At 41.5% G+C, this 25192-nt stretch overlaps 2 protein-coding genes across 4 annotated transcripts; one reads left to right on the top strand and one right to left on the bottom strand.

Moving 5' to 3' along the window:
* Nucleotides 1–1113: 1113 nt before the first annotated feature.
* LOC133909491 (probable histidine kinase 3) lies at nt 1114–7305 on the top strand. 2 transcript variants are annotated; one of them, XM_062351940.1, is made up of 12 exons: nt 1114–2280; nt 2372–2638; nt 3099–3265; nt 3346–3555; nt 3665–3851; nt 3980–4031; nt 4118–4347; nt 4451–4549; nt 4662–5770; nt 5942–6300; nt 6567–6638; nt 6895–7305. In XM_062351940.1, the coding sequence occupies exons 1-10, from the start codon at nt 1852–1854 to the stop codon at nt 6198–6200; spliced, it is 3009 nt and encodes a 1002-aa protein (XP_062207924.1). In that variant the 5' UTR covers nt 1114–1851; the 3' UTR covers nt 6201–6300; nt 6567–6638; nt 6895–7305. The 2 variants fall into 2 exon arrangements, with proteins under 2 accessions (XP_062207924.1, XP_062207925.1); XM_062351941.1 differs by lacking the exon at nt 6567–6638.
* A 1763-nt stretch (nt 7306–9068) lies between these two features.
* LOC133909492 (calmodulin-binding transcription activator 4-like) lies at nt 9069–14885 on the bottom strand. 2 transcript variants are annotated; one of them, XM_062351943.1, is made up of 12 exons: nt 14672–14885; nt 14186–14317; nt 13967–14082; nt 13638–13726; nt 13006–13051; nt 12522–12671; nt 12206–12446; nt 11952–12079; nt 10945–11645; nt 10121–10676; nt 9728–10021; nt 9069–9588 (listed from the first exon to the last, which is right to left on the bottom strand). In XM_062351943.1, exons 1-12 carry the CDS (start codon nt 14682–14684, stop codon nt 9568–9570), a joined length of 2487 nt encoding a protein of 828 aa, XP_062207927.1. In that variant the 5' UTR covers nt 14685–14885; the 3' UTR covers nt 9069–9567. The 2 variants fall into 2 exon arrangements, with proteins under 2 accessions (XP_062207927.1, XP_062207926.1); XM_062351942.1 differs by having other exon boundaries at nt 12206–12671.
* Nucleotides 14886–25192: the final 10307 nt, after the last annotated feature.

The following is a 25192-nucleotide window of genomic DNA, read 5'->3' as shown; positions in this document are numbered from 1 at the left end:
GTTTTTCTTTTGTTGTCCTCCTCCAATCATAAACACATACTATTTTAAATAATATATGATATTCAATCTGATGTATAACTTTGCTATTATTTTTTATTAAAATATATTTATAAAATCAATTAAATTTATAATATTATAAAAATATTTTTTAAAGATAAATCTACACATATGATTTTAAAGTTTTCAAACTATATATTTTAAAAGAGGTTGTTAATCAATGTTTTAAAAGTTTGATCAATATTTTTAAAATAATATGTATTTATGATAGGAGGAAGTAACTAATAGTTTTTTAATTTAAGTATAACTAAATTGTAAAGTAGTAATATAATTAAGAGATATGGAGACACTAGGCAAGTGGAACCATGCTTTAACTTTTTGTTTACACCTTCTCCCAGAGGTAACTAATAATGTTCTCATGATCAAACGTCAGCATAAATCTACACCTAAAAAAAGAGTTGTTTAATATTAGGTTTTAATGAAATGTTGTATAGTTGCCATGTGCCATAACATGTACACAGAACTAATCTGACAGACAATTCGAACATTTTACAAGTGCGGCAAAAACTATCGCTCTTTGGTGCGTATCAAACAAATTATATTTTACTAGGAAAAAAAAAGCAATGAGTAAAATTACGACAAACTTAACCTCTCTTCTTTTCTTTTCTGGCTCCAAACTTCTAGCAAGAGATATATTTGCTTTTTTACTCGCTTTTGATTCAGTAAATTTAGACATGACTCGTTTTGTTGTGTCCGTGCACAAAAAAAATGTTAGGGGTGCACGTTTATCATTGAGGTAAGTGAAAAGTACCCTCCAACAAATCATTGGGTTTCATGAACCATTATATTCACCGAACCTATCCGTTTAAGGTGTGGACAAGTGTTAGGAACATATTAAATAAACCTCTCACTGGTTCATTAAAGAGTTCTGACTTGTGTTTTTTTTTCTCTCTCTTATTTTTGTTTTGAGGCGTGGTTATGGAGTGAGAGGGTAAGAGAGAGAAAGAGAGAGGATAGGCTCATAAAGCCAAAGAGGGGGCCCACCCCACGGAGGAGAGGGAGAGCCACTTGCGTGCTGGCCTCTCCCACTGTGGTGACTGGTGCCACTTCCCCCTCATTTCTTCCCCAATCTCTCACCCCTCCCCTACTACCAGCCTGCTGCTTGCTGCTGCTCCCCAGTTTTCTCCTTTTCCACCTCCCACCATCTCACCTCACCTCATCTCATCTCTTCTCTCACCTGCTTTTCCGCTCCCCATCCTCCTCCTGCTCCAATCAACCCAATCTTCCCCAATACCCCGTCGTCCCTGTTCCCCTCTTCCCTAGCTTAGCTTCCTGTTCTGCTTCCGCTCCACTCGTGGTTTCTGCTGCTGTGGCCGTTCTCTTCTCACCTAGACGTCTCGTCTCTCCCTTGCCGCTGCTGCTGCTGTTGCTGCTTCCCCTCCCTGGTCAAAGCGCCTCCAAGATTTGCTGTTTCCTGGAGGAGCAACACGCAGGCAGGCTATTGAAGGACAGGGCACCAAGAAACGAAGGAGGGAGACAGGGAGTAGAGGGAGAAAGGAAGGGATATACCAGTATTAGCCAGAGAAGAGGAGGAGAGAGAAGGAAGGGGCTGGGGGTGAAAGAGTGTGTTTGCTCCTTTCGGGCATTGAATCGGAGTCAACAGTGTCGGGTAGGCGGCTGCTACAGCTCGGCAGCCTCCATTAATTAGCTCGTTGCGTTGAACTTTGTTGTCGTCTCCCGATCGACTCATCGATCACGCGGACGCCCTGTGGCGCATGCGCCGAGCGGACCTCGGCCGCCGGAACTACCGGAGCAGCAGCAGCAAGGCGATGTAGCTCTGTGGGCCGCGAGGAAATGACCGGTACAGCTCGCGGGAGGAGGGGTCCGGCGGGGATGGAGGAGAAGGGCGAGGCGGCGGGTCTGGGCTTCCTGGGGCTGGACAGGATGCGGTTGCTGCTGCCGCTGCCGCTGCCGGAGAAGCTGTCGGCGAGGACGCTGCGGACCCACCTGTACAATCACTACCTGGGGTCGCGCAAGGTGCGGGAGCAAAGACGATGGCTGCTGCTGCTGTGGGTGGTCATTTGGTCGCTCATCTCCTGCTGTATCCTCTTCCTCATGAGCTCCCAGGCCGTCGAGAAGCGCCGGGAGGCGCTCGCCAGCATGTGCGACGAGCGCGCACGCATGCTCCAGGACCAGTTCAACGTCAGCATGAACCACCTCCAGGCGCTCGCCATCCTCATCTCCACCTTCCACCACTCCAAGAATCCATCCGCCATCGACCAGGTAGGCGCTTCAAAGTTTTTGCCTTGTTCTTTCTCGCCTTGGAATCGATCCGCCTCACCGCTATGGGTTGCTGAATTGCTTGTTGCTGCAGCTGACGTTCGCGAGGTACGCGGAGAGGACAGCGTTCGAGCGGCCGCTGACGAGCGGGGTGGCGTACGCGGTGCGGGTGACGCACGCCGAGCGGGAGCAGTTCGAGCGGGAGCAGGGGTGGAGCATCAAGAAGATGTACTCCTCCAAGAAGCAATCGCCTGGGCCGGGGGACGCCGAGGTCCGCGAGCCGGCGGCGGAGTACGCCCCCGTCATCTTCGCGCAGGACGCCTACAAGCACGTCATCTCCTTCGACTTGCTGTCCGGGAACGTGAGCACTCTCCCTCCGCATCCTCCCGTCTCAAGATTTAGTCTTTCGGACACCCAGGCCCAGGGCCGGAAGACTATGCCCAAGGGTTTCCTTCCGGGGTAAAAATCCCGATGCGGAGAGATTTTCGTTCCCTTTAGCGCTCCAACGGTTTCTGTCATTCCCTTCAAGACGGGATTCTCTCTTCTTTCTCTTCGCGATTCCCCTCGAAAGGAAGCGGATAAAAGAAATGAGAACAGGAAAGGGAATGAAATAAAGAGAATATGGTTGAAGATGGTCTAAGAACTGCGATCTTTGGTGTTCACCATGTGCGCATCAGTCATCACTTCTGTTGCTAGCGTGTTCACCACGGATCCCCCTCCTCTTTCTGCTCCGGGACAGAATTACTGTGGATTAAAAAAAACTGTTCTTGTCATCAGAAAGAAGATGCACCTAATCTTCTCCGTCTCTTTTGTTTTTACAGGACGACCGCGAAAACGTACTGCGAGCTAGAGAATCTGGGAAGGGTGTTCTTACTGCTCCCTTTGAGCTGCTCAATAATCGCCTCGGAGTGATCTCGACCTACACTGTGTACGAGTCTGAGCTTCCCCCAAATGCGAGGCCGCACGAGCGCATCCAGGCTGCTATAGGGTAAGGTTTTCATGAGTCTGGGCTCCTATCTCAGTCAGAGATCGTGCAGCTGAATCTTCGCTGACTTTTTCTGCAAACAGCTATTTAGGTGGCATATTTGACATAGAAGCACTTGTTGATAAGTTGCTTCACCAGCTTGCGGGCAAGCAATCCATCATGGTGAACGTGTATGATACTACTAAAGAGAGCCCAATCAGTATGTATGGTTCGAGTGATACAGGGAGTGGCATGTGTCATGTCAGCACACTGAACTTCGGCGACCCGTCAAGGAGACATGCGATGCATTGCAGGTGGTTTATTTGTTCATCTACAAATCTTGCTATTGAAATGTGAATAATGCAATGCTCATGTGATCTGTTCTTCAAAAAACTTTGCACCTGATCTATTTCTCTTCAACAGGTTCATCCAAAAGCCGCCATGGCCGTGGCTGGCAATAACATCATCATTTGGAACTATTGTGATTGCTTTACTGATTGGATACATATTTCATGCTACTGTCAAACGGATTGCCAAAGTTGAAGATGATTATCAAGAGATGATGGAGCTCAAGAAGCGTGCAGAGGCTGCAGATATTGCCAAGTCACAGGTGATTAGCTATCTAGCTTCTCTGCACACAATGTCTACATGTCACTGTTTCTTTGCAAGACCAAAGGATTACACACATCTTAAGTTAAAATGACACCTTAATTAATTCCATGTTATTTCTGCGTGCAGTTCTTGGCAACTGTTTCTCACGAGATCAGAACCCCAATGAATGGTGTTCTAGGTGAGTGTGAAGTTTACGTAATTCGTAAAACTATTCTTCATTGTTATTTATAGTGCAAGGATATGAATGATTCCCAACTTTTTCAGGGATGCTTCAAATGCTCATGGATACTGATTTGGACACAACACAGCAAGACTATGTTAGAACTGCGCAAGCTAGTGGAAAAACTTTGGTATCTCTCATTAACGAGGTTCTTGATCAGGCGAAGATCGAGTCTGGTAAACTCGAGCTTGAGGCGGTGCCCTTTGATCTTAGAACAGTTTGTGATGACATTTTGTCTCTCTTCTGCGGGAAAGTTCAAGAGAAAGGACTGGAGGTAATCAAGCGTTATAGTCATGTGCTGCAGAGTTAACTGTATTTTGTTACAATGTACTGACTTTGTTTTTGTTATTCCTGGCTATGACATACCACGAGAGCAGTTGGCAGTGTATGTCTCTGACCAAGTTCCGCATACACTAATTGGTGATCCCGGCAGAATAAGGCAAATCATTACAAATCTCGTTGGGAACTCTATAAAAGTAAGAGAGTTGTCGTACATGGATAGCAAATGAAAATATGATAAGTCTCTTTGTATATTTATATGTTATATAAATTTGTTCTTTCTTAGCTAAGATTTACTATTTTCCACAGTTCACAGAGAGGGGTCATATCTACTTGACAGTTCAGGTCGTTGAAGAGGTTATGAGTTGTTTAGAGGTTGAGACGGCAACCCAATACACAAAGACCTTAAGTGGCTACCCAGTGGCGAACAGGAGGCGCAGTTGGGAAAACTTTCGACTTTTCAATAGGGAACTACACTCATCTGATGTGTCTTTTGCACCCATTGCATCTGACTCAATAAGCTTGATAATATCAGTTGAAGATACAGGTGTTGGCATCCCATTCGAAGCCCAGTCCCGTGTCTTCACCCCTTTCATGCAGGTTGGTCCATCTATTGCCCGCATCCATGGGGGCACTGGCATTGGATTAAGCATCAGCAAGTGTTTGGTTGGTCTCATGAAGGGGGAGATAGGATTTGCAAGTAAACCCCATGTTGGTTCTACTTTCACCTTCACTGCAGTACTTATGAGGGCCCGCCCCAGCAGCAATGAGAATAAATCGTTAGATTTTAAAGAGATCAATGCTTTGGTGGTTGACCATAGACCACTCCGTGCCAAGGTTACCAAGTACCATTTGCAAAGACTGGGAGTTAAAACTGAATTGACAACTGACCTAGATCAGTTTGTTTCTAAAATGAATTGTGGATCACGGTTTGCGAAGCTAGTGCTTATTGACAGAGAAACCTGGCTGAAGGAATCCCATTCCATGCCTCTTTTGGTTAGAAAATTGAGGAATAAAGATCAGACAGACTCTCCAAAGTTATTTCTTTTGGAGAACCCTACAAGCTCTGTCAAGAGCAGTTCACATATATCCAGGGAATATAACTTGAATGTTATTATGAAGCCGCTTCGTGCAAGCATGCTTCAAGTCTCGCTACGAAGAGCATTGGGTGAGGTTGATAAAGTGCATTGCAGGAATGGAGTAGTTGGCAATCCAACATTGGGCAGCCTGCTTCACAAGAAGCAAATCATTGTGGTTGATGACAATATTGTGAATCTCAAAGTGGCTGCGGGTGCTCTGAAGAAGTATGGAGCGGAAGTAACTTGTGCTGACAGTGGGAAGAAAGCAATCACGCTGCTAAAAGCTCCTCACAGTTTTGATGCTTGTTTCATGGACATACAAATGCCAGAAATGGATGGGTTAGTCTTATCTTTCTCCACTCATCATCTCACTCTAATTTGGTCTTCCTTATACTGTAAATGGATAATATATGTAACTATATTTTGTTGATACATATTGCATGTTCTTGTCATAGATTGCTAAGTTTTCTGATGCAACTTATTTCCCATACATTGGGTACCCTTTTGCAGATTTGAAGCCACAAAGAGGATTAGAGTGATGGAAAGAGATCTAAATGAGCGACTAGAACGGGGAGAAGTCCCACCAGAATGTGCAAATGTTCGGCAGTGGCGAACTCCAATATTGGCCATGACGGCAGATGTTATCCAAGCAACACATGAACAGTGCCTGAAAAGTGAAATGGATGGCTATGTCTCCAAGCCATTTGAAGGGGAGCAGTTGTACAGAGAAGTAGCTCGTTTTTTCCAAAGTCATGACCAAGTTCAGTAGGTAGGTGTATATGGTCGAGTGTCTAATAGTGGAGGATATCGCCAAATGATTGACCCGTCGTGGCACAAAGAATTTTGTCAAAGCTCCTGTGTTCCCAAGAGTAAGTGTTTGACATCTCTAATGTCTTGGGTGTTCATTTTCTCCTAGTTTCTTTTTTTACTGTTACATGTCTAATTGCTGATACTTAGCACGGGATAAAGTTTATAGTTACTCTTGGAAAATGTTTTGTTCCCCTCTGTTTTTTGTTTAGTTCTGTTCTCTAATATGAGCGGTAACATGCTGCATGGTAAATATAAATGAGTAGCAACAATTGTTGGTCAATATTATTAAGTTTCTACATCACCGTTGCTTCACATTGCTATACAGGTGGGCAGCAATTTGCAGAATATGGGCTTCTATTGTAAATGCTAGCAATGATGAGATGTCGTGTGCAGTTAGGTAAACCTATTTCAAATAGCATTATTTAAGGGTCGTATAATAAGCAAAACACTGACTTTATCGAAGAATCAAAATAGTGCTGCAAGACAAGTAGTAAGATCTAAAAACATAACTTATGCTGAAGTTGTTGGTAGTGGTTCTAGAACTATAGCGCTTTCTTAAGCAAAGCTCAGATGTCGATCTTTTTGAGATCATTATTATAAGATCATGGAATCCTTCAGGTCTAATGTCATGATTTTTTTTTCTCATCTTTCAGGAAGAAGCACTGGACGTCTGGAGATGGAACCACCCATGTTCTATTTCTTGGTACACCATGTGACCAAGCTGCAAAAAAAAAGTGTACAATTTCTTGAAATCAAGAGGCATGCGAAGCAATTTACTCCACAATTTCTTGGAGTCAAGGCGTGCGAAAAGTCCAGCTGCGTTCACAGACTGCAGATGTCCTCTGCCACTGTAATATAGATGTTGAGGGAGAGAAATTTTCCTTCCACTCCCCCCCCCCCCCCGGGGAACTTACGGCTGTACATATTAGGTGTTTGTTTGGGTTAGAAATAGAGTCCTTTATCTATTACATATAGGTTAGATTATTAGTCTTTATCCTGTACTTATCATGCAATCTATATATTGCTTTTAGGGGTTATTATTGAATACAAGTTGTTATTTTTAACATGTATCACAACTAAGGGGTTTTTTTTTTTTTGATGTCGCAACTGTACAGATTCAATCTGTATACCGCCGCTGGCTTCCTCTCGTCGGCTGGCTGTCTCTCCTCCGCCGCTGGCTCTCTTGCCGGTCGGCTCCGATTTCTGGCTGGATCCGGCTCCTTCCGCCTCTTCCTCGGTCGGATCCGGCACTCCCTCGCCGGATGCACCTCTTTCCCTGTCGGATCTGTCTTGTCCCTGATTCGATCTGTGTGCCTGGGGAGAAGATGACGTCGTCGCTCACTTTTGGAAAGCGATGATGTCTCCAGCCTCCTCGACTCGGCAACCCGCGCCGCCGGCCTTCCGCGTCGTCGCTGCTGGCCTCCTGCGGGCTCCTCTGCCGGCGGATCTTCTCTTCCCCGCGCTGGGCTTTTGCTTTGGGTTGCTAGCGTGGTTGTGCGAGTTGCTCTTCCTTTGCGCTAGATCATGCTAGTTTGGTTGTGCGAGTTGCTCTTCGTTTGCGCTAGATCATGCTAGTTTGGCTGTGCTCACTGCTAGCAACTGCTGTTTGGGCAGTGGTGCTACAGTCTACTAGTATATTGAGTCTCATACTAACTTTATTTGCGCCTAGTTTTGTTTTTTTTTTTTTTAAAGTTCTGCTACGATCTGTCTAAGTTTGTTCGTCTATCTTTGAGTTCGTCTATACCATGCGAGTTTACATATTCTTTTGTCAATTAATCGATTTCTTTGAGTTGTTATTCATCTTCATTTTGTTACGATTCTCGATCAAAGACGTTCATTCGTTGTCATTATCATGACTCTACTTTTATATTTCGTTTTGTACTTCTTTGATTTGATTCGATAGGATTACAAGACTTCATTTTATGACGACTTTGAAGAGATAAGTTTTTAGATGTATTAATCTAAGTTTATTACTTAATGTTATATTTTTTAAATACAACGTTATTATATACGCTTTGCATTTGAGGGGTGTTAGAAATATAGAATCCTTATTTATTACCTATAAGTTAGGCTAGAGTTTTAATCTAATACTCATATACTCTATATATATTGCATCCAGAGACTACTATTAAATATAAGTTGTTATTCGTTTGTGCAGGCATTTTTTGGCATTTTTGTATGCTTTTTCTTTCCGTTTTGTGAGTCGAAGCTGTAAATGACACATTCAAAGATGGAAGTTTTGTCAATCGTCGTCTCTCCGCTGCCGTCCTGAAGTTTTCTCTTGTTGCTGGTTCTCTTAGCCAGCCGATTATTCTACTGAAATCTGCCTGTTTGGTATGGCTTTTGTGGTGTCTTTGTCTGATGAAATGACTTTGCCTGATGTCACGGCTTGTTTAATTCGTGGTCCGGAGCATAATGCGACGGTACCTAACTGCTGCATTTTGTTAATCGCCCCCAAGGTCCAAAGTGATGCACTTGATTGTTGCTTAAACTAATTCTATTGGTTCCAGAGACCTAATCTTCTGCTTCTTGCTCCAGCAGTGGACTCAGTGGAGCTTTGTGCTTGTCCAGTGGCTTGCATCCTCTGCCTATTTGTTTATCCTGTCGGTAATTACTTGTGCTATCTGAATTCTGATCTAATCACGAGAGAAGTTTAATGTTACGGGGCTTGGTTGATCGTTGTTCCATTTGAATGTGATGCCAAAAGTATCAAAGCACTTGTTCAAACTGTTGGAATGTCTCACCGTCTTGAAGAAAAGAGGAGGATTGGATTGAACTTTGTTTAATTATATTAGTCTATACTGAAAATGCAGAAGTGAATGTCCGATTAACTCATCTGAACCCATGTGTGGAGTATTTCTCATAGGCAAATGGCAACTGAGCTTCCTTGTAACATTTATTGTACAAGAGGAGCTATCTCACATTTATTGTACAAGAGGAGCTATCTCACATTTAGTACCATATACAAACCTAAAGTGTGAGGATGAAACATACGGCATATAATATTAAGTGTTACTTGCGCTTCATCTACCTTGCTATCTACGCTCTTGAAGCCTCTAAGTGTACAAAGTCCTTGAACCTTTCTGAACTTTTAGCGAAAAGTCAGTTATTGCACATGACGTCGCTATGCACAATCAAACTGCTTTCAGCATGAATTCGTGGTGGTACCGGATCACCAAAAAATCTTCTGTTGTGCTCAGGATCCACTGACCATTCAATCGCCAAGTATTTACTCTTCACTTATCCAATTGCTGTTCAGATCATATAACAAGGGTGATAAATGAATAGTAGCTGGCTTATGTTTTGCTCTTCACTAGTGCCGGCTGCTACTGCTTTTCGTGGTCATCCTGTGATGGGGAAACCATTTTTAGTTAGTCTAAAGTGAACGATAAAGGTAATTTGCATTCATGACTTGTTTCATATGGAGTGAATTTTGGCCATAAGAATCATCATTAGCAGATTCTAAACTTCATGATAGATAATCACCTTTGCTTGTTGGTACATTTCGAGCGTCCTTTGGTACTGCAATCTTGCAATGGAATTACCAGTGATAGATGATACCCTTGAAACAGCTTCATTAAGAGCTGTCTCGACTCTTTGCTTCCGGAATACCTTGACAATGTCGTCTTCCTCCTTTTCATCAATTGGCATCTCCCCAGAATTGAATCCTCGCAAGCCAACACCTTTTCTGTGCCATCTTAGCATCAGCTTCTCAAGGATGCCAACACTTCGAAGTAATTCCCTGTATTTCTTTCTTTCTTGGTGAGCTCTCACCCTTGCCTATCAGGATAAAGAGAAGACATAGTCTATCAGATTACTTAGCACACGTAACATACGCCTGTGACATCATCACTATAGGCACATATTGTGCAAATTTACCTGTATCTTGATGGCATTTTTTCGCAGCTTCAGGAATTCATTACGTTTTCTCCAGCACCTGAAGTTCTTCTGGATAGATAATGCAGCTCTCTCAAGCCTACCATATGAAACAGCAACTGTTTCTCCAATGGAAAGGATGCAGCTATTTCTATTCTGAAGAGCCATCTCTTGCTTTTTCCTAAAGGAGAACACTCGGAAGGCAGCTTGTATGCGCCCTGCAGCTTGAACAGCATTACGGGTGGCTCCTAGGGAATCCTTAAGCGCAAGCTGATCATCAGTTCCACCATGCGCATGGGTGCTTTTGTTCAATATTCTGTCCACAGCACTAGTTATTCCACCTCCACTAGCAAGGTCTTTGCAGTTTTCATTTCCTTTTGATTCGAGAGAATGAAGATGAGTTGTCAATTGTGCTTCTGAAAGGAATGCAGAAAGGCCCTCGAAACCATATGCAGAAGCTATTGAAGCAGGTGTTTTAGCAGCGGGATCTTCTGATGTGGGATGCGACAGTGCACCAGCAGCAGCGCCTTCAGCAAGAAGCACCGCCACCATCTCTTCCCTGTTTGTTTTTTTCTCATGAGTTATGATGAAGTCAGGAGGAAACCCAGATTACAGGAAGCCAACAAACAAAAAGATCAATTGCCTACATTATGCAAGGAATATTTTGTGTCTATAGTGCAAAAACAAGAAGGTTCCTAACAACCAATAACTGGAGAATGGTAAATGACAAGAAATGTATGACAGGCAAGATCTTAGTTGAAACTTGAACATAAAGTAGTTACATATTGCATGGCATCAGGCATCTGATACATTGGGGTTCTGCATACCTGCCAAAACGTGCAGCCCAGTGCAAACCAGTCCATCCATTTGCATCACGGTAGTTTATAGGCACTCCAGAACGAAGCAGTGGCTTCAAAGCCCAGTCATAACCCAAGGCAGCAATCGTATGTATAACACTGTGGTATTGCTTAGGAAGGAAATGATCTCCTTTACTATTCTGTTCACATTTGGATGATAGCCATTGCTCAAATTTGTCGTTAAGCAGTACTTCCATAACACGATATACTGCAATCTCATGGTCCAGATGCTCACATGTTTTCTTCATAATTTCCGTAGAGTTAACTTCGTAATTTCCACAGTTAGGATTTGACAAGCTAGATTCTGAAAATAGTCTACAACCATGACCATCAAAAAGTATCTGCACATAATTGAGAAGCAGCAACAGCTCATCACTACTTTTGGTAGGTTTCTGATGGAATTTGAATTCTCGTGCTTCACTGCAGGGTTTCCCGTTCCCATCAATCATGCTCTTGGTAGCCTTGTCATGGAATTCAAATTCTCGTGCTTCACTGCAGGGTTTCCCGTTCCCATCAATCATGCACATTCTTACTTTTCCAGGATAAAGGCATGGAGTATGGCAACGAATGACACCTTGCTGAACAATTTCCACAGGTACCTTAACATCACCAAACAGTATTGCCCATGAACTGTTGGAAGGATTGCAAACGAAGTCTCCTGCAATGATAACCTGCATTACATGTTCACAGGTCTCCAATCAATTATTGTAACATCACTGCAAGAGTTGTCTCGACACAGGGTTACCCTAATTGATTATTTTTTTGGGTCATTTAGGCAATAGATGAATTCAGGTTTCATGCACATTCAGATAATGAGTTGTACAAATAGGTTGTTTCTGATGTGTTTCCCATATAGTAACATGTAAATATGGATATGCCCACATGATTCAGTTCAGTATCTTGCCAGTATAAAAGAAGGCAAGATGCATGTTGCAGAAATTTAATCTAGAAGATTAGCTTCTAGTTCCATGTGATACCTTTGTACTTTCAGAACAAAACGCCCATTCAGGAGAAACCTCATGAATATGAAACCATTGGTTTTCAGTCACTGTCACAGAAGCTGGATGCAGAATTGCTTCAAGTTGATCCTCCTCCAACCATGTGTCTTATTATGAAGAAATACATGCAAAAGCTATTAATTTTCAGAAATATTTCCACTATATCTCAGCCAGTTATTAGCAACTAAAGAATTGGAATATATGATGTTTGCTAGGAGATTAGATTACTGCACCTGAGTTTTTCAGCACATCAATTGCATTGTGGAGAGGATGGTTTCCATTTTCTTTACTATGGTATTCACAAAAATCCCGTACATTGAAGATATCCACAAGATCTACACAAGTGTCTGGCTCCCCATTCTGAATCCCATGAACAAGAGTATGCTCATTATTTGACGAAACTTCCTTGACATTAGCATCATGACCTTCTTTGTCTTCCAGACTAAGCTGCATTTCAAGCTTCCGCAAGGCTGCCTGATTACAATGAATCCAATCAGATCGACTTGCACTATTTGTTTCATTGTTAATGGTCACAGTTCGGGAACTAACGTCTTCCACAGATCCTGGACTGCATGAATTGGGACATGATGCGATTAACTCACTAGTCCAACCTGGTGAACTGTGTGCTTCAGCTCTGCTAACATTGCCATTCTGATTGGATATTGGTGAATCGTTTGGTGTTGTTACTGAAATTCTGCCCTGGTAAGCAATCAATAACTAAAGGTGAGGCACAGGATAAACCAAAGCTAACGTTGTGGCTTCAATCACTATAGCATTATGTACACTAGCTCGACGGGTGAGTACACTAACGAGAACTGGTGCTTGGTGACAATGATTAATTAATCATTTAATCCAATAAGTTCAAATGTGCATCCAATGGCAGTAGTGGTCTGTAAGATTTATGACTATCAAAGTGGAAAGATGTCTGACTAATAAAACAAAGTTTTTTTACTCATCCTAATTGGTTAAGCGTCAGAATTGCCAAAAAAAAAAAAAAAAAAAAAATCACAAAAGAAGAGACACGGAGACAAACCTCTAAAACATCTCTATAGTGGACAAAAACAATGTGTTCATAATCCCTGCAAAGATGAATTGGTCATCATTACATATTGACCAACAAAAATGAATGAAAGAATAGATTGTAACTACCAGCAGCAGAAGTCATAATAATGGCAGTTATAATACTATCAGTCCAACTGGTTTGATACCATCAATGCCTGAAATTTATCAGTTCAGGGAATGCAACACCTAATTGGGAACTCCTAATGAATACATGTTAAACTTTTCAGGAATATAATCTATGGCACCATTTTGCAGAATCCAAAAAAGTGCAAAAACATTGTATGATACTCTATAAATCATACCATCTCTACAAGGTGTGCTGCACAATGACCCAGGACGACTTTTAGCTCTTAGGAATATCACAGATAGAGGTTCTAAGTAACACGAGTGCACTGAATCATTGACATGCATAACTTGTAATAATGAGCAAATGCAAAAAAGAAAGAAAAAAATACTATAGCATAGCACAAGATAAAATACCGCACGGTGTGAGTATGATGAAGATGAAATGGCCATAAGTTGCTCCATGAATGAAGAGCATGAGAAAAATCGATATGAAGATTTTCAGAACAAGAAAGAATAAAAAAAGTAAAGAACTCTTACGGATCAAGCATCCAATATATCCGCCTCTGAAATGTAGGATTTTTGTCTGCACGAGCATAGTAGCAATTCAGTGCTTCCATGCTATCAACCTGAAATTTCCAGCACCGAAACAGAAATCATATTGGTTAGGCATCTCAATACGCAAGTTTCTATTGCTATCCACTTTGCCTAATTCAGTTCTAACAACAAACACCTCTTGATAGCTTATTGCCTTTTAGGGTGATCACTCCCAAACATATTCTGACTAACAAACCAAATCTATTAGATTTTGTAAAGATCTTTAACCTAGAAGTTAACGTGACAGTTAAACAAAAGATAGATAAACAGACCTTAAGGCGCTCATGGGCTTCATTAATGGTCTTCCCATTCTTCTTCTTTTGCCATTCATATCCATCATTTCGGAAGTACCGAAGTACTCTTCTGTTGTAAAGAAACCAAGAACCACCTGCAGTTTTAGAATTGGCTTGGTGAATCACATTCAGGGCTAAAGGAAATAAGCGCAAGCTTGAATTGGCTATCACACAAGATAAAACCAAAGCTTTTATTACTCGGTGGCTTATGAGGGGGCTTATGTGTGACCGTGAACCACTCATGATTCTGTAATATACTCAGAACTTCGTGAGGCTTCAGCCAGCGGGTCTTCACTTCCTGTTCTAGCTTGTGTATATTGAAGCCTGAAGCTGTAAAACAAAAGGCAGCAATCTGTCCTCATAAGAGATAGGAAACGGTAGCATGCCGAAGACATGACAACTCAACAGATCGTGATTTAAAGAGCTAAGTGGATCATTAACGACCATTAATTTGGTAATATATATGAATTTATGGCCAAATGCAAAACCCTAAATTCCTCTGACAAGAGAGGCGCCGGACATATCAAAGGAAGCACCTTTCGGCCGGTCCTGCGGCCCTCACCACCCAACCACACTGATTAATAGGGATACAGGTTCTTGAGGACTGAAATTGGATTCAGGGACCACGCAAAAACATCGAAAGATTGCAACTTTGAAGCGAGGCGCCATGGGATTCGGCCTTACCTTGCTGCTGCATCGCGCTGGCCCGACGATGCGCGTCCCCCCAGCGAGTCCAGCGACAAACAATAAATCACCGCGGAGTCTCGCTACGAAGAGTCGCCGAGTGGCAGCGCTGCCACTGATTAATTTAACCACGCGCTAATTTATTGTTCGATCGCGATTAGTATAAAGACTCCGCTGCCACTGATTCGTTTGTTTGCTAGCCTGGCCAAGCCTAACTCGTATATAGGTTGAGTTAAATAAGATTAGAAAAATATAATAGAACCTATTTGGTTAGCTATATATATATATATTCAGTTTGTTTGATAGGGTATTATGTTTGATATCTGTTATAGTATATGTTGCATTATAAAATAAATTATTTTGATTAAAAATATTTTTATAATTTAATACATCACATTTTACGCGTGCAGGACTTATTCGGGCGAAGGGGAAAGTGCGCGCAGATTCCTGAGCAACGCGGTGGTTGTTAAGAATCGGGATTTTTTTAGTTGATGCAAATAATAACATCGATCCGCTGGTGGTGGTTACCCTAAGCCCTGTGTCACAGTCGCATCACACATGTTCCTTTCAGAACCATAGAATATTGCTGCTGCATTTGGAGTCGAGCGCGCAAGCACAGCCCGTGTGAGCAATACTATACTATGCGCTTATTATGGCCAGATATTTGGCTACATATTTAAGTATCTATATAAAAATAATAATTTTTAATACAAAGCAAGATTACATATGCTAAAATATAATTAAATATTTTGTTAGTATTAATATAAGCAGTAATATTTAAATACACATTTTGTCTTCCGTCTAAGCATTTGCATTAATGCGGTTAAAGATAAAGTCTGATTTTTTTTTAAACATCTCTTTTATACATGAGGGACAGCAAGTTAGGTGGCACAAATCAAACTTTATTCGTTTTTGAAGCAATAATCAAACTCATATCAGGTGGTACTGGTCGATGGTGTTTTCAGGGAACAGCGCAATAGCGTGTTTTGACACAGAAATTATGGAAATCAATTGCTACTTGCAGGCATGAAAAGGTGGAAATACAAAACTTCCTGTGTGGGGGTAAATCCTTGAAACTTGTATGATTTCGCAAGTAAAATCAATGGATAACTCGTAACATCTCAGATTCTTATAATTCGTCATCGCAAGTTTGTGATTCTATCATGCATCCTCACATCTTCAGTGGCGGATCCGCAGGGGCTGAGCTCCTTACTCCGAAAACATTTAAGAGTTTCTCAAATCTTTTATAACTTTTAGATATGGAAGAAGAAAATACTTGAGAGTCTCTCAAATCTTCTATAACTTTTAGATATGGAAGAAGGAAAAAAGAAGAAAGAGAAAGAAGAAGAGAGAAAAGAGGAAAGGAACAGAAAGAAAAAGAAGTTAAGTCTCTTTCTAATTCTTTGGCTGAATTCCTGATGCTACTTTTGCGCCGCAATTCATCGCGCGCTGTCTCTCTCTCTCTCTCTCTGAGACTTCTGCAGCACGCGTCTATGGTGTAGTAGTAGCGAATGGAATCACGCAACAATTGTTCAGTCATATCGAAAGCGTGGCCTTGGAGCTTTGATTCCGTTAAGTCTGAACTCCAGAGTTCCAAGTGCTGATGAGATATCCGTGCAACCGCAAAGTCCCTAGTTTTCGGTTCAGTGAAAGCCACTGGGATGCAAGTGTGCGATCTGCGCATGGTCTGAAAACGAAGGGCACGCAGGGGCATGCATATGCATATCCCCATCCTCGTCCTCATGTACATACAGACGATTGCTCTGCTCGTCGACTACTAGAATCACTGAGAGCCGGAGAGTTAGTCCGGTCGAGCTGGTCACATCCACTGCAGTTTTTCCGCTGCCGTGTGTTCTTATCTGTTCATACTATTGTCTATTGCTGATGTTGTGCTCTGTTAGTTTCTTAACTTCCACTTGCAAGTTTCTTATTCAGACGTTGCTTGATTCAGCAAGTTTCTTATTCAGACGTGCAGCCAACGAGAAGCAGCGTTGAGCCGTTGACTGACTTTCCCTTGGCTGCATCCTACCAAGTCTTGGCATCTCCACATCACTAGCTAGCCTACTACGTAGTGTTTAACTTTTACTTAGATATAAATATAAGGATATATTTCTTAGATAAGAGACCATGATGTTAAAAGTATCACTTATGTTTGGGTTTAATAGCTTGATCCAATATTTTTAGATTAATTATCTAGTGGTAATGCACACTAATTTATCTATCCCTAATACACAAGAGAAAGATCTAAGACATCAGGAAGGTGAAGAAAAGAAAAACGGATAGAGTGAGTGAAGCCGGGGCAAAGAAAAGAATGAATTAAATATGCTGCACGAATTTAAATTTGATCATATGGGTTTGAGCTGAGGATTTAAGTGGAGATGAATAGAGCTCTTCACAAGTTTTCTATAGAGTCTAAGATCATTAAAATTGAAGTCCGAGTAAAAAATTATGGCCAAAATACATATTGTAATTACTAGAGATCACTGTATGTACGATGCTAATTGGATTTTTTCAAGGCCGATTCAAGTCAATATGAAAGCAGCGGTGGTCCTTACAAGTTTTCTGTAGAATACAAGATCATTAAAAATTAGAGTTCAGCGGAAGGATTTGTGGCCAAAATATAGATGACAATTTTGAGGTCAACGTAATGTATTGTGGGATCACTATATCTAGTGTTGGACGAAAAGCTCGAAGCTCGTGAGCTAGCTCAGGTCATGTCTGCCTTGGCTCGGCTCATTCCAAAATCTAACAAGTCGAGCCAGAATTTTAGCTCGTTTAGATAGCTCGTAAGTCAAACGAGCCAGGAGGTAGCCCATATAACATTATACAGCCCAATTACCCATTTGCATAACCAAATATATATACCCGCACTCCTAGAAGCCTTAACGCAGCATCCTATTTCTATTCTCTCACGGTCACTGCAACCGGTGCTCATGGGATGAGGGCTCGACCGCTCGAGATATGGGCGTGAGGGCTACAAGACCCAGCGTCGAGCCACCAGCTGCTGGTGACTCGGTGAGTAGTGAATCGATAACACCATCCTCCATCCATACCAGTCCTCAATCCCCCATCCACGATGTCTGTGCCATGAGCCACCTAGATCCCCATCCACCTCGGCTGCTCGGCATCATCGTGGCTCTATTCATGTCACTGATAGTCCTCCGACAATCAGACCACGTCGTCCTCCATCCCGAGATACCCTTTAACTTTTTCTATCCCTTCTCCCATATTAGTCCTGCTAGATCTAGTACAACTGTTGTACTGATTTGAGACGCACATAGCTATAGAAAATTGTGACCCTGGCTACTAGTTCTTTGCAAGCTATAGCAACACCAACATCTAACCAAGTCAAGTTGAAGCTGCAATTGCTAGTCGTCTTACTGTCATGGATCAGAACTTATAGTTTGATGCAATCAGTTTTGTATGAATTAAATTCTAAACACTCATATACATGTATGAATATGGGCAAATGACGTATGTCTATGTATCGAGACGATTGACTTGCAGAATAGTACGTCTTTTATAGAGAAATAGGAATGAGTGAATTGTCATTAACTGGCTCGCAAACCAAACAAGTTAGCTTGAGCTTTTAATGAGCCGAGCCAAGTTGGCATTTTTGCTCATTATGTTAATGAGTCGAACCGAGCCCGCTCGTTATCTAAACGAGCTATATCAGCTAAGTTGGCTCATTATCAGGCCTTAACTGTAATGTATAAAAGGCCATTTTTTTGGCTCCCACTCACCTAATGTGCAGTAGGGTCACGTAATGTATGGAGAGTCACAATAATGTACTGTGGATTTTTTTTTAATCCTCAACCGCTAGTTTTTGGGGTTAGCTCCACTTCATCCAGTTATTTAAGGTTGTTGGAGTCCAATTGAAGGTTCACACACATATTTATAATTTAATAGCCACAAAGTTGAAGATATCGAAGATCATTATATTTATCATTAGATTAAGGATTTTATTAGTGCTAATTTAGGTTTATTATGTATCTAGTTAGGTGATTAGCCTAGAGTTTGTTCAAGTAAATGATCCACACCCATTACTCTTAGTTGTTTTTTTGAGCGAAAAACAGTAGGGGAAGCCCCCACTGTGGTATTTTATACCATAATAAGTACAAAGAGGCATTTCCTAAGGGAAAAGCTAAACAAGCAGAGCAAGCTAAGAAGAAATATGTGCCCTTCGAGTTTCAGGGAACCGATTCAACTGTAAGGAGATTTCAGTAAAGAATCTTTTTTTTCTAGGTGAGGAAAGTCGGATTAATGCCTTTAAAAATAAAATTGTTTATCTGCTTTCAGATACATGAGGTGCCTATGATGAAGATGTCTATGAAGAAGGGTTGCTGAAAAACCAAGGCTACCTGTTTCATCATTGCGAAGAATTGAAGGTTATGATCCCAATATATCTGCAAAAACTACCAGCAGATGCCACCAAAATGGTAGGAGAAGAAGCGGTGGTAGGCAGTTTCTTCAAAGCTATTGGAACATAGAACGCAGTTATAATTATTTCCCTGAATCTTCAATCTTTTCCTTTTAAAAATGTTCCTTGTGTTTAGTCTATCCATTAGAAGCAGCCATACAAAGACTTTAAGTTTCCTGCTACATTTGGAATTCCAAATCCATTGGAGGGGAGGAGGAGGTTGAATATTTCTAAAAGGGAGATTGTAAAACTTGTTCGCAGTGTAGGTATTGGATCTCTAGATGTAATGCCATTCATCAACCATATCGATACGACTTTGAATTCCATTTAATTTTGAATGTAACACAGTAAGCTCCTGATAAGCCAGTTCTGATAAAAGGGATGTGAAAGTGATTTTGAATATTTGTATCTTATCTTAAAGCGGCCACTGCTATATTTTCATTCCTAGCAAAAGAGAACAGTCTAAGTAGCAGATATTTAATCAGGGCACCGTCCCAAAGATCATTCCAAAACAAGACGGTATCCCCCTTACCAATCTGGCAATGAGCTATGCCAAAGAAGTGATCCACAAATTTGAGGATGTCTCTCCGCAAAAAATAAAGTTTATTACTAGAGACGTCAGGCACGAGCTGGTTTTCTTTGTAATACAAATTTCAAACCAGATGCACCTAGGGAAGGTCCTGTTTGTTGTAGAATTTGTTAAGATTTTTCAACAACAAGGCTTCATTCTGAAGTTGGAGATTGATCACCCCCAAACCTCCGTGTCTTTTTGGCCTACAAACTCTCTCCCACACCACCAGAGACTTTTGTGAGGCATTTATATCTGAACCGAGCCATAAGCATTGCCTTCTTGCTCTATCTATGCTCTGAATGACCCCAGAAGGGAGCTTGAGTGAACACATTATATAAGTGGGGAGCTCAGACAACACTAAATTAACCATTTTCAACATTCCTGCCATTGTGAGAAAATTTAAAACCGCGGATAACCTTCTTTCCACGCTGTTCATAAGGGGTGTGTGATCCTCAATTTTAGGGTGAGTAATGCCTAATGGCATGCCTAAGTAGGTGAAGGGGAACCTTCCAATGGAACAACCAAAGACTCCAGCAAGAAGAGAAGCCTTTTCCTAGTCCATGTTGATAGGGATCAAGTATGATTTGTCAAAATTCACTGGTCGATGCAGAGAAGGTGTTGAGAATTGCCTTTAAAGCAAAAATCTCTCTTTGAGAACTATTCATGAACAGCAGGGTGTCTTCCGCATACTATATGATTGGGAAATCCTGATCATGTGAGGTTTGAATTGGCATGGAGAAGATGTCATTTCTATGGACTTTATTGATTATGCATTACAAGAGGTCAGCAACGAGGACAAAAAGGAGGGGTGAGAGAGGATCTCCTTGCCTAACCCCTCTTTTGCATCTAAAAAAATTGTCAGGAACCCCTTTCAACAAGACCGTTGAAGAAGCAGAGCCTAAGATTGTCTTCATCCATCTGATCCATCTTTGACTGAAGCCCAGTTGGGTGAGCATGAGGAGGATGCCACTATGTTCTACTGTGTCAAAGGATTTTTGAAGTCTAACATCAAGATCACTAATTATTTCTTTGAGTGGTGACACTGATATAAATATTCATAGGTCCAAGCAAGACAGTCTTGTATTGTTCTAGATTTGATAAAACCATATTGGTTTCTGTGAATAATAGAAATGATCACCCTTTATAGTCTGTTGGCCATAAGCTTTGTGATTAGTTTGAGACTTATGTTAAGCAGAGAGATCAGTATGTAATCTTTGACCACCACTGGGTTATTGTTCTTAGGAATTAGGGTGACAAAGGAGGTGTTGATGGCTTGAAGATCTAAGGATTTATGGGTAGAAATCCTCACAAAGAGAGTAAAAATCAGCTTTGATGATATGCCAACATCTCTTGATAAACATACTATTAAAACCATCAGGGTCTGACGATTTATCTAAGGGCATACTTTAGACAATCATCTCAATTTCCATGCATGAAAAAGGATCAGAGAGGCTGTCAATGTGATCAAAACTTTGAACAAGGCCCTCAAGGTCGAACCACATTCTGGGGTTTTCAAAAGGCCTCATTCTACTCTGGAAGGCACTATAAAGCATTGCATCCCTCTCCTCATGATTGAAAACCATACCATCATCCTAAGATTCTAAGGAAGAAATGATACTTTTTTGGAATCTTTCAGTAGTTGCCGCATGGAAAAACTTGGTGGTTTCATCTCCAAAAATTGTCCATCTAATTGTACATCTTTATTCCAGTATTCTTTCTTGCAGTATAGAAGATTTAAAGTATGTTTCTTGAGGATGATCATGAAGTTCTTCTCATGAATGAAAACATGTCTGAGTTCCTCTATCCTGTCTAAGACTTGAAGAATCTCGTTACACTTTGAGATCAAGGTACTAAGCTGAGAAAGGTTTCTGCTCCATCTCTTAAGCACTCTTCTAATAATTTTGAACTTGGCTGACAATCTTTTTGCGCTATCAATATCTCTAATGGGGGGCTACTAGGCAGAACTCACAATATCCAAGAAACCTTGCTGTTCAACCCAGAAGTTTTCAAACTTGAAGGCTTGGATTTTTTGGGATGCTTGTACCAATTTGGACAAAACAAGGAATGTGATCAAAGATGAGTTTGGACATGGGGAGGAGGAGTGTATTTGGAAAGTCTACAATCCGGTTGGTGGATGTGAAGCACCAGTCCAGTTGTTCCAAGAGAGGATCATGTTGCATGTTGCTATAGATGAATTTTCTGCCTTTAAGAGGAATTTCCAACATACCCTGGTTGCCAATGACTTTGTTGAAAGCTTCAATGTTATTTAAGTTTCCCTCTGGCTTGTTCTGATCCTCTAAGGATCTATAGAGATTAAAGTCACAAATGATCAGCCAGTTCTCCTTTTCCTCAATATAAAGATCATTCAAATAATTGAGAAACTCTGCTCTCTCAGGACTAGAGTAGGGACCGTAAACATTTACCAGAAACCAATGTTCTCCATTGAAGACAGAGGTGAATGCAATGGTCATAGAAAAAGAGGCTGAGAAGATGACATTTCCGACAAAGAGGGCACCAATCCAAGCAACTAGTAGCCCACCTAACGCTCCAACAGAAGGTACATAAGCATATTGTTGAATCTTTTTGAAGAAAATTTCTTAAGGGTAGGAAGATCAATAACCTCAATTTTAATTTCCTGAATACAAAAGATGGAGCAAGAACTTTCTTAATTTTTGTCCTTTAGACCTAACCACTTTGCTTCAGCATTAAGATCCCTGATGTTCCAATTCAGAACATTCCAGTTTCTGTTATAACTACTCATGGGGCACAAAGAAATGAGCTATTTCTGTTGTTTTGGTCCTAGGAACAAAACACAAGACCACAAGGAGAGGAGACAACTGGGTGTAAAAAACCATAAGCAGAAAAACCACAGCGGTCGCCAAACCACAAAATACAAATATAGCTTGGTACCAAAAGTAAGACAAGACCAGATCCCACAAACATTTAGTCCAAGGAACAGGTCGGGCTTGGCCAACAAAAACATTATCATTTCCAGCACATAGTTCCATCTGAAATTTGAACTATCCATTAAATACACTAAGGAGCAACTATGTGAAGCTGGCCCTCTGCAGGTGCTTTCATCCCTAGGTCCAAAAGCTGCCCTTTGGCCACCTCTTCAGGGGTAGACCGCATTCCTCCATTGCCACCTTTTGAATGGCAGAGATATATCTAGCCGGTATGCAATCAAGAGTAGAATCAATCTCATCTAAGTAAGGAAATTTTAAAAGGCCAGGAAAGTCATTGAGTGAAGGAACATTACCCACATCGGAGCAAGGTTGTCATGACTTGTGCCCACTCTTGCAGTTTTCCTAGAAGCTCTGACATCAGGGGTCTTCATGGTAGTCCTATAACTAGCCAATTTTGTACTGTTTTTGCTGCTCCTTCTGAGATTTTTGGCCACAATGGGAGTTGATATCTTCCTTTTCTTGATGGTCTTATGGCTAGGACTTTCTGCTGAGATTTGCTTCAGTTGTAAGGCCCGTTTCCTCCTGGCATAAGTCCTAGTGATCTGCATATTCACTATCAGTCTGGTGGCAGCATTGACATCCATCTGAGACATTTCAATCACTTGGGCCTCCTTGTGCCAAGGAAGGGGGAGAAATGATTCCTGCAAACTACTGAACAAGTCTTTCTGACAATCGAACTCCCCTATTTTCATGACTATGAAACCGTAGAGATTAAACTATGAGGACTGAGAGGATGAAAACATGTAAGATCCCCAGCTATCACATTTGTCCTAGATGGTAGAGGCCAAGTTCCACTGCATCAAGAAAGAGAAATTTCTGCAAAACAGGTTGGGGTTTCCCAATAAGTTAAATTGGACCCTGCAGAGTCCCAATTGGTCCACAAATGAGAAGTACATGTGCTATGCCAGGGTGACACGGGGTTGGCACATCAGATTTGCCATGGCTAGAATTCTTCTGAAGGAATCATTCATAAACGGCAACATCATGTTCTGCAACTGATTCAACTCTTCACGGGAAGGAGGAACCCTGAAATCATGCGGGGAAACCAAGGCATTTTTATCCAACCCCTTCCCAGCCATGACAGATGATTCACCGAGGAAGACAAAAAGTCAAGATTATCCTCATCAGCATTAGTACCGAGAGAATTGGAATTCTGGGCCACCAGGAACCGTGGAGCAAGAGGAGCCTGGACGATCATTGGATTTATGAGCCAAAAGTTGCCCCCATTATCATTTCCAAGTTGTTGAGCTTGATTGTCCCATGCCAGATCACCCTGCACTGGCTGTCATTGCTGTTCCTGAAGCACTTCATTCTGCAATATCCCTGGTGCGACTTGGTTGTAAAACGGGTATAGGTTGCCATTTCCAATAGGGATTTCATCTTCATCCTGTGGCTGCAGATCAGCAAACTCATAATTGAGGACATACACTGGGACCGTCCAGGATCTGCCAGTACCTCCCCACTCGAAACCTTACCGGATCACCAGACTTCTTGGCACGCTATCCACTTTATCAAATAGATATTTCACCCACACACTTTGTTTCTGGTGTTAGAGTGTCGGTGAATCAACTTCCCAAAGAGCGCACAAGCTTGATCCAGATAATTAAGATTTAGATAATCCAGAGGGAAGCCCAATAACATGAACCAACCAACACAAGAGTAGGGGGAGTTTTTGTAATTCCTTGCTGCATCATGCTTGATGAATTTAATTCTAAAGCCCTCAATAACATGAAGAACTTCACTGACCACATGATCACGCTGAAAGATATCCCTTAATTGAAAGAGCCCAACACCATGAGGATGAGGACATCAAAATTGAACATGCATATGCCTCTCATCAAGAAGATAATGGTGAATTTGATGCATAAAGGCAACATACTCATCAACATCAAGACATGTGAGCATCCTCTTAGTTGTTGCCAGCATCTAGATGGTTTGGTGGTGGAGTTGTCTTACGAGACCCTTCGATGAGGTGAGCATCCGGAGTGAGGCCTAAGTAGAAAGACCCACTAACGTGTGAGAATCTCTAACGGCTAGAATCTTTAGAGTAGTCGATAAGGAGCTTGATCCTTACAAGAGACTTCAACAAGGATTAGGATAGAGCGGCAACTCTCCGATATCTCAAGGGAGAAGTTGTTATACCGAATTTGCATTCTCTCTACCTTTTATATTATGTATTTACTTCTCGCACTTACTCTCTGTGTTTATCTTTTCTAGAATTGTTATATATAATTTGTAATATTAGAACTTAGTGTGCAAATTTTATAAGTAAAAACACTATATAAACATATAACATATCTAGATAAAAATTTATTTAAATTTATTTTATTAAATTGAGTCAATAGTTTTAAAACCTCTAATTCACCCGATCATCAACGGTCCTTACACCTAGTTCGTCGACACAGTACGCTACTGGCTGCGTGCTTTCAATCCAACGATGCATGCATGCTTAAGAGGATTCAGTGCAGTTTCTGCCACCGAATTTATGGCATGCAAAAACGGCCAAACCAGGGTGCATCTCGTGATGCATGCTTGCTTAAGAGGATTCAGTGCAGTTTCTGCCA

Source organism: Phragmites australis, chromosome 2 (genome assembly GCF_958298935.1).
Source record: "Phragmites australis chromosome 2, lpPhrAust1.1, whole genome shotgun sequence".
Classification (NCBI taxonomy): Eukaryota; Viridiplantae; Streptophyta; class Magnoliopsida; order Poales; family Poaceae; genus Phragmites; species Phragmites australis.
The sequence above is the reverse complement of the archived record's forward strand: the minus strand, read 5'-3'. Positions and strand labels throughout refer to the sequence as shown.

What these genes read in the sequence shown, in the direction of transcription:
- LOC133909491 (XM_062351941.1), top strand. Translation starts at nt 1,852, where the DNA reads ATGACCGGTACAGCTCGCGGGAGGAGGGGTCCGGCGGGGATGGAGGAG. An exon ending in TCGTTGGGAACTCTATAAAA is followed by an intron (nt 4,550 to 4,661) that starts GTAAGAGAGTTG and finishes TATTTTCCACAG; the next exon opens with TTCACAGAGAGGGGTCATAT. An exon ending in CAAATGCCAGAAATGGATGG is followed by an intron (nt 5,771 to 5,941) that starts GTTAGTCTTATC and finishes ACCCTTTTGCAG; the next exon opens with ATTTGAAGCCACAAAGAGGA.
- LOC133909492 (XM_062351942.1), bottom strand. An exon ending in TGATGTGCTGAAAAACTCAG is followed by an intron (nt 12,080 to 12,205) that starts GTGCAGTAATCT and finishes CTTCATAATAAG; the next exon opens with ACACATGGTTGGAGGAGGAT. An exon ending in AAATGTACCAACAAGCAAAG is followed by an intron (nt 9,589 to 9,727) that starts GTGATTATCTAT and finishes TCCCCATCACAG; the next exon opens with GATGACCACGAAAAGCAGTA.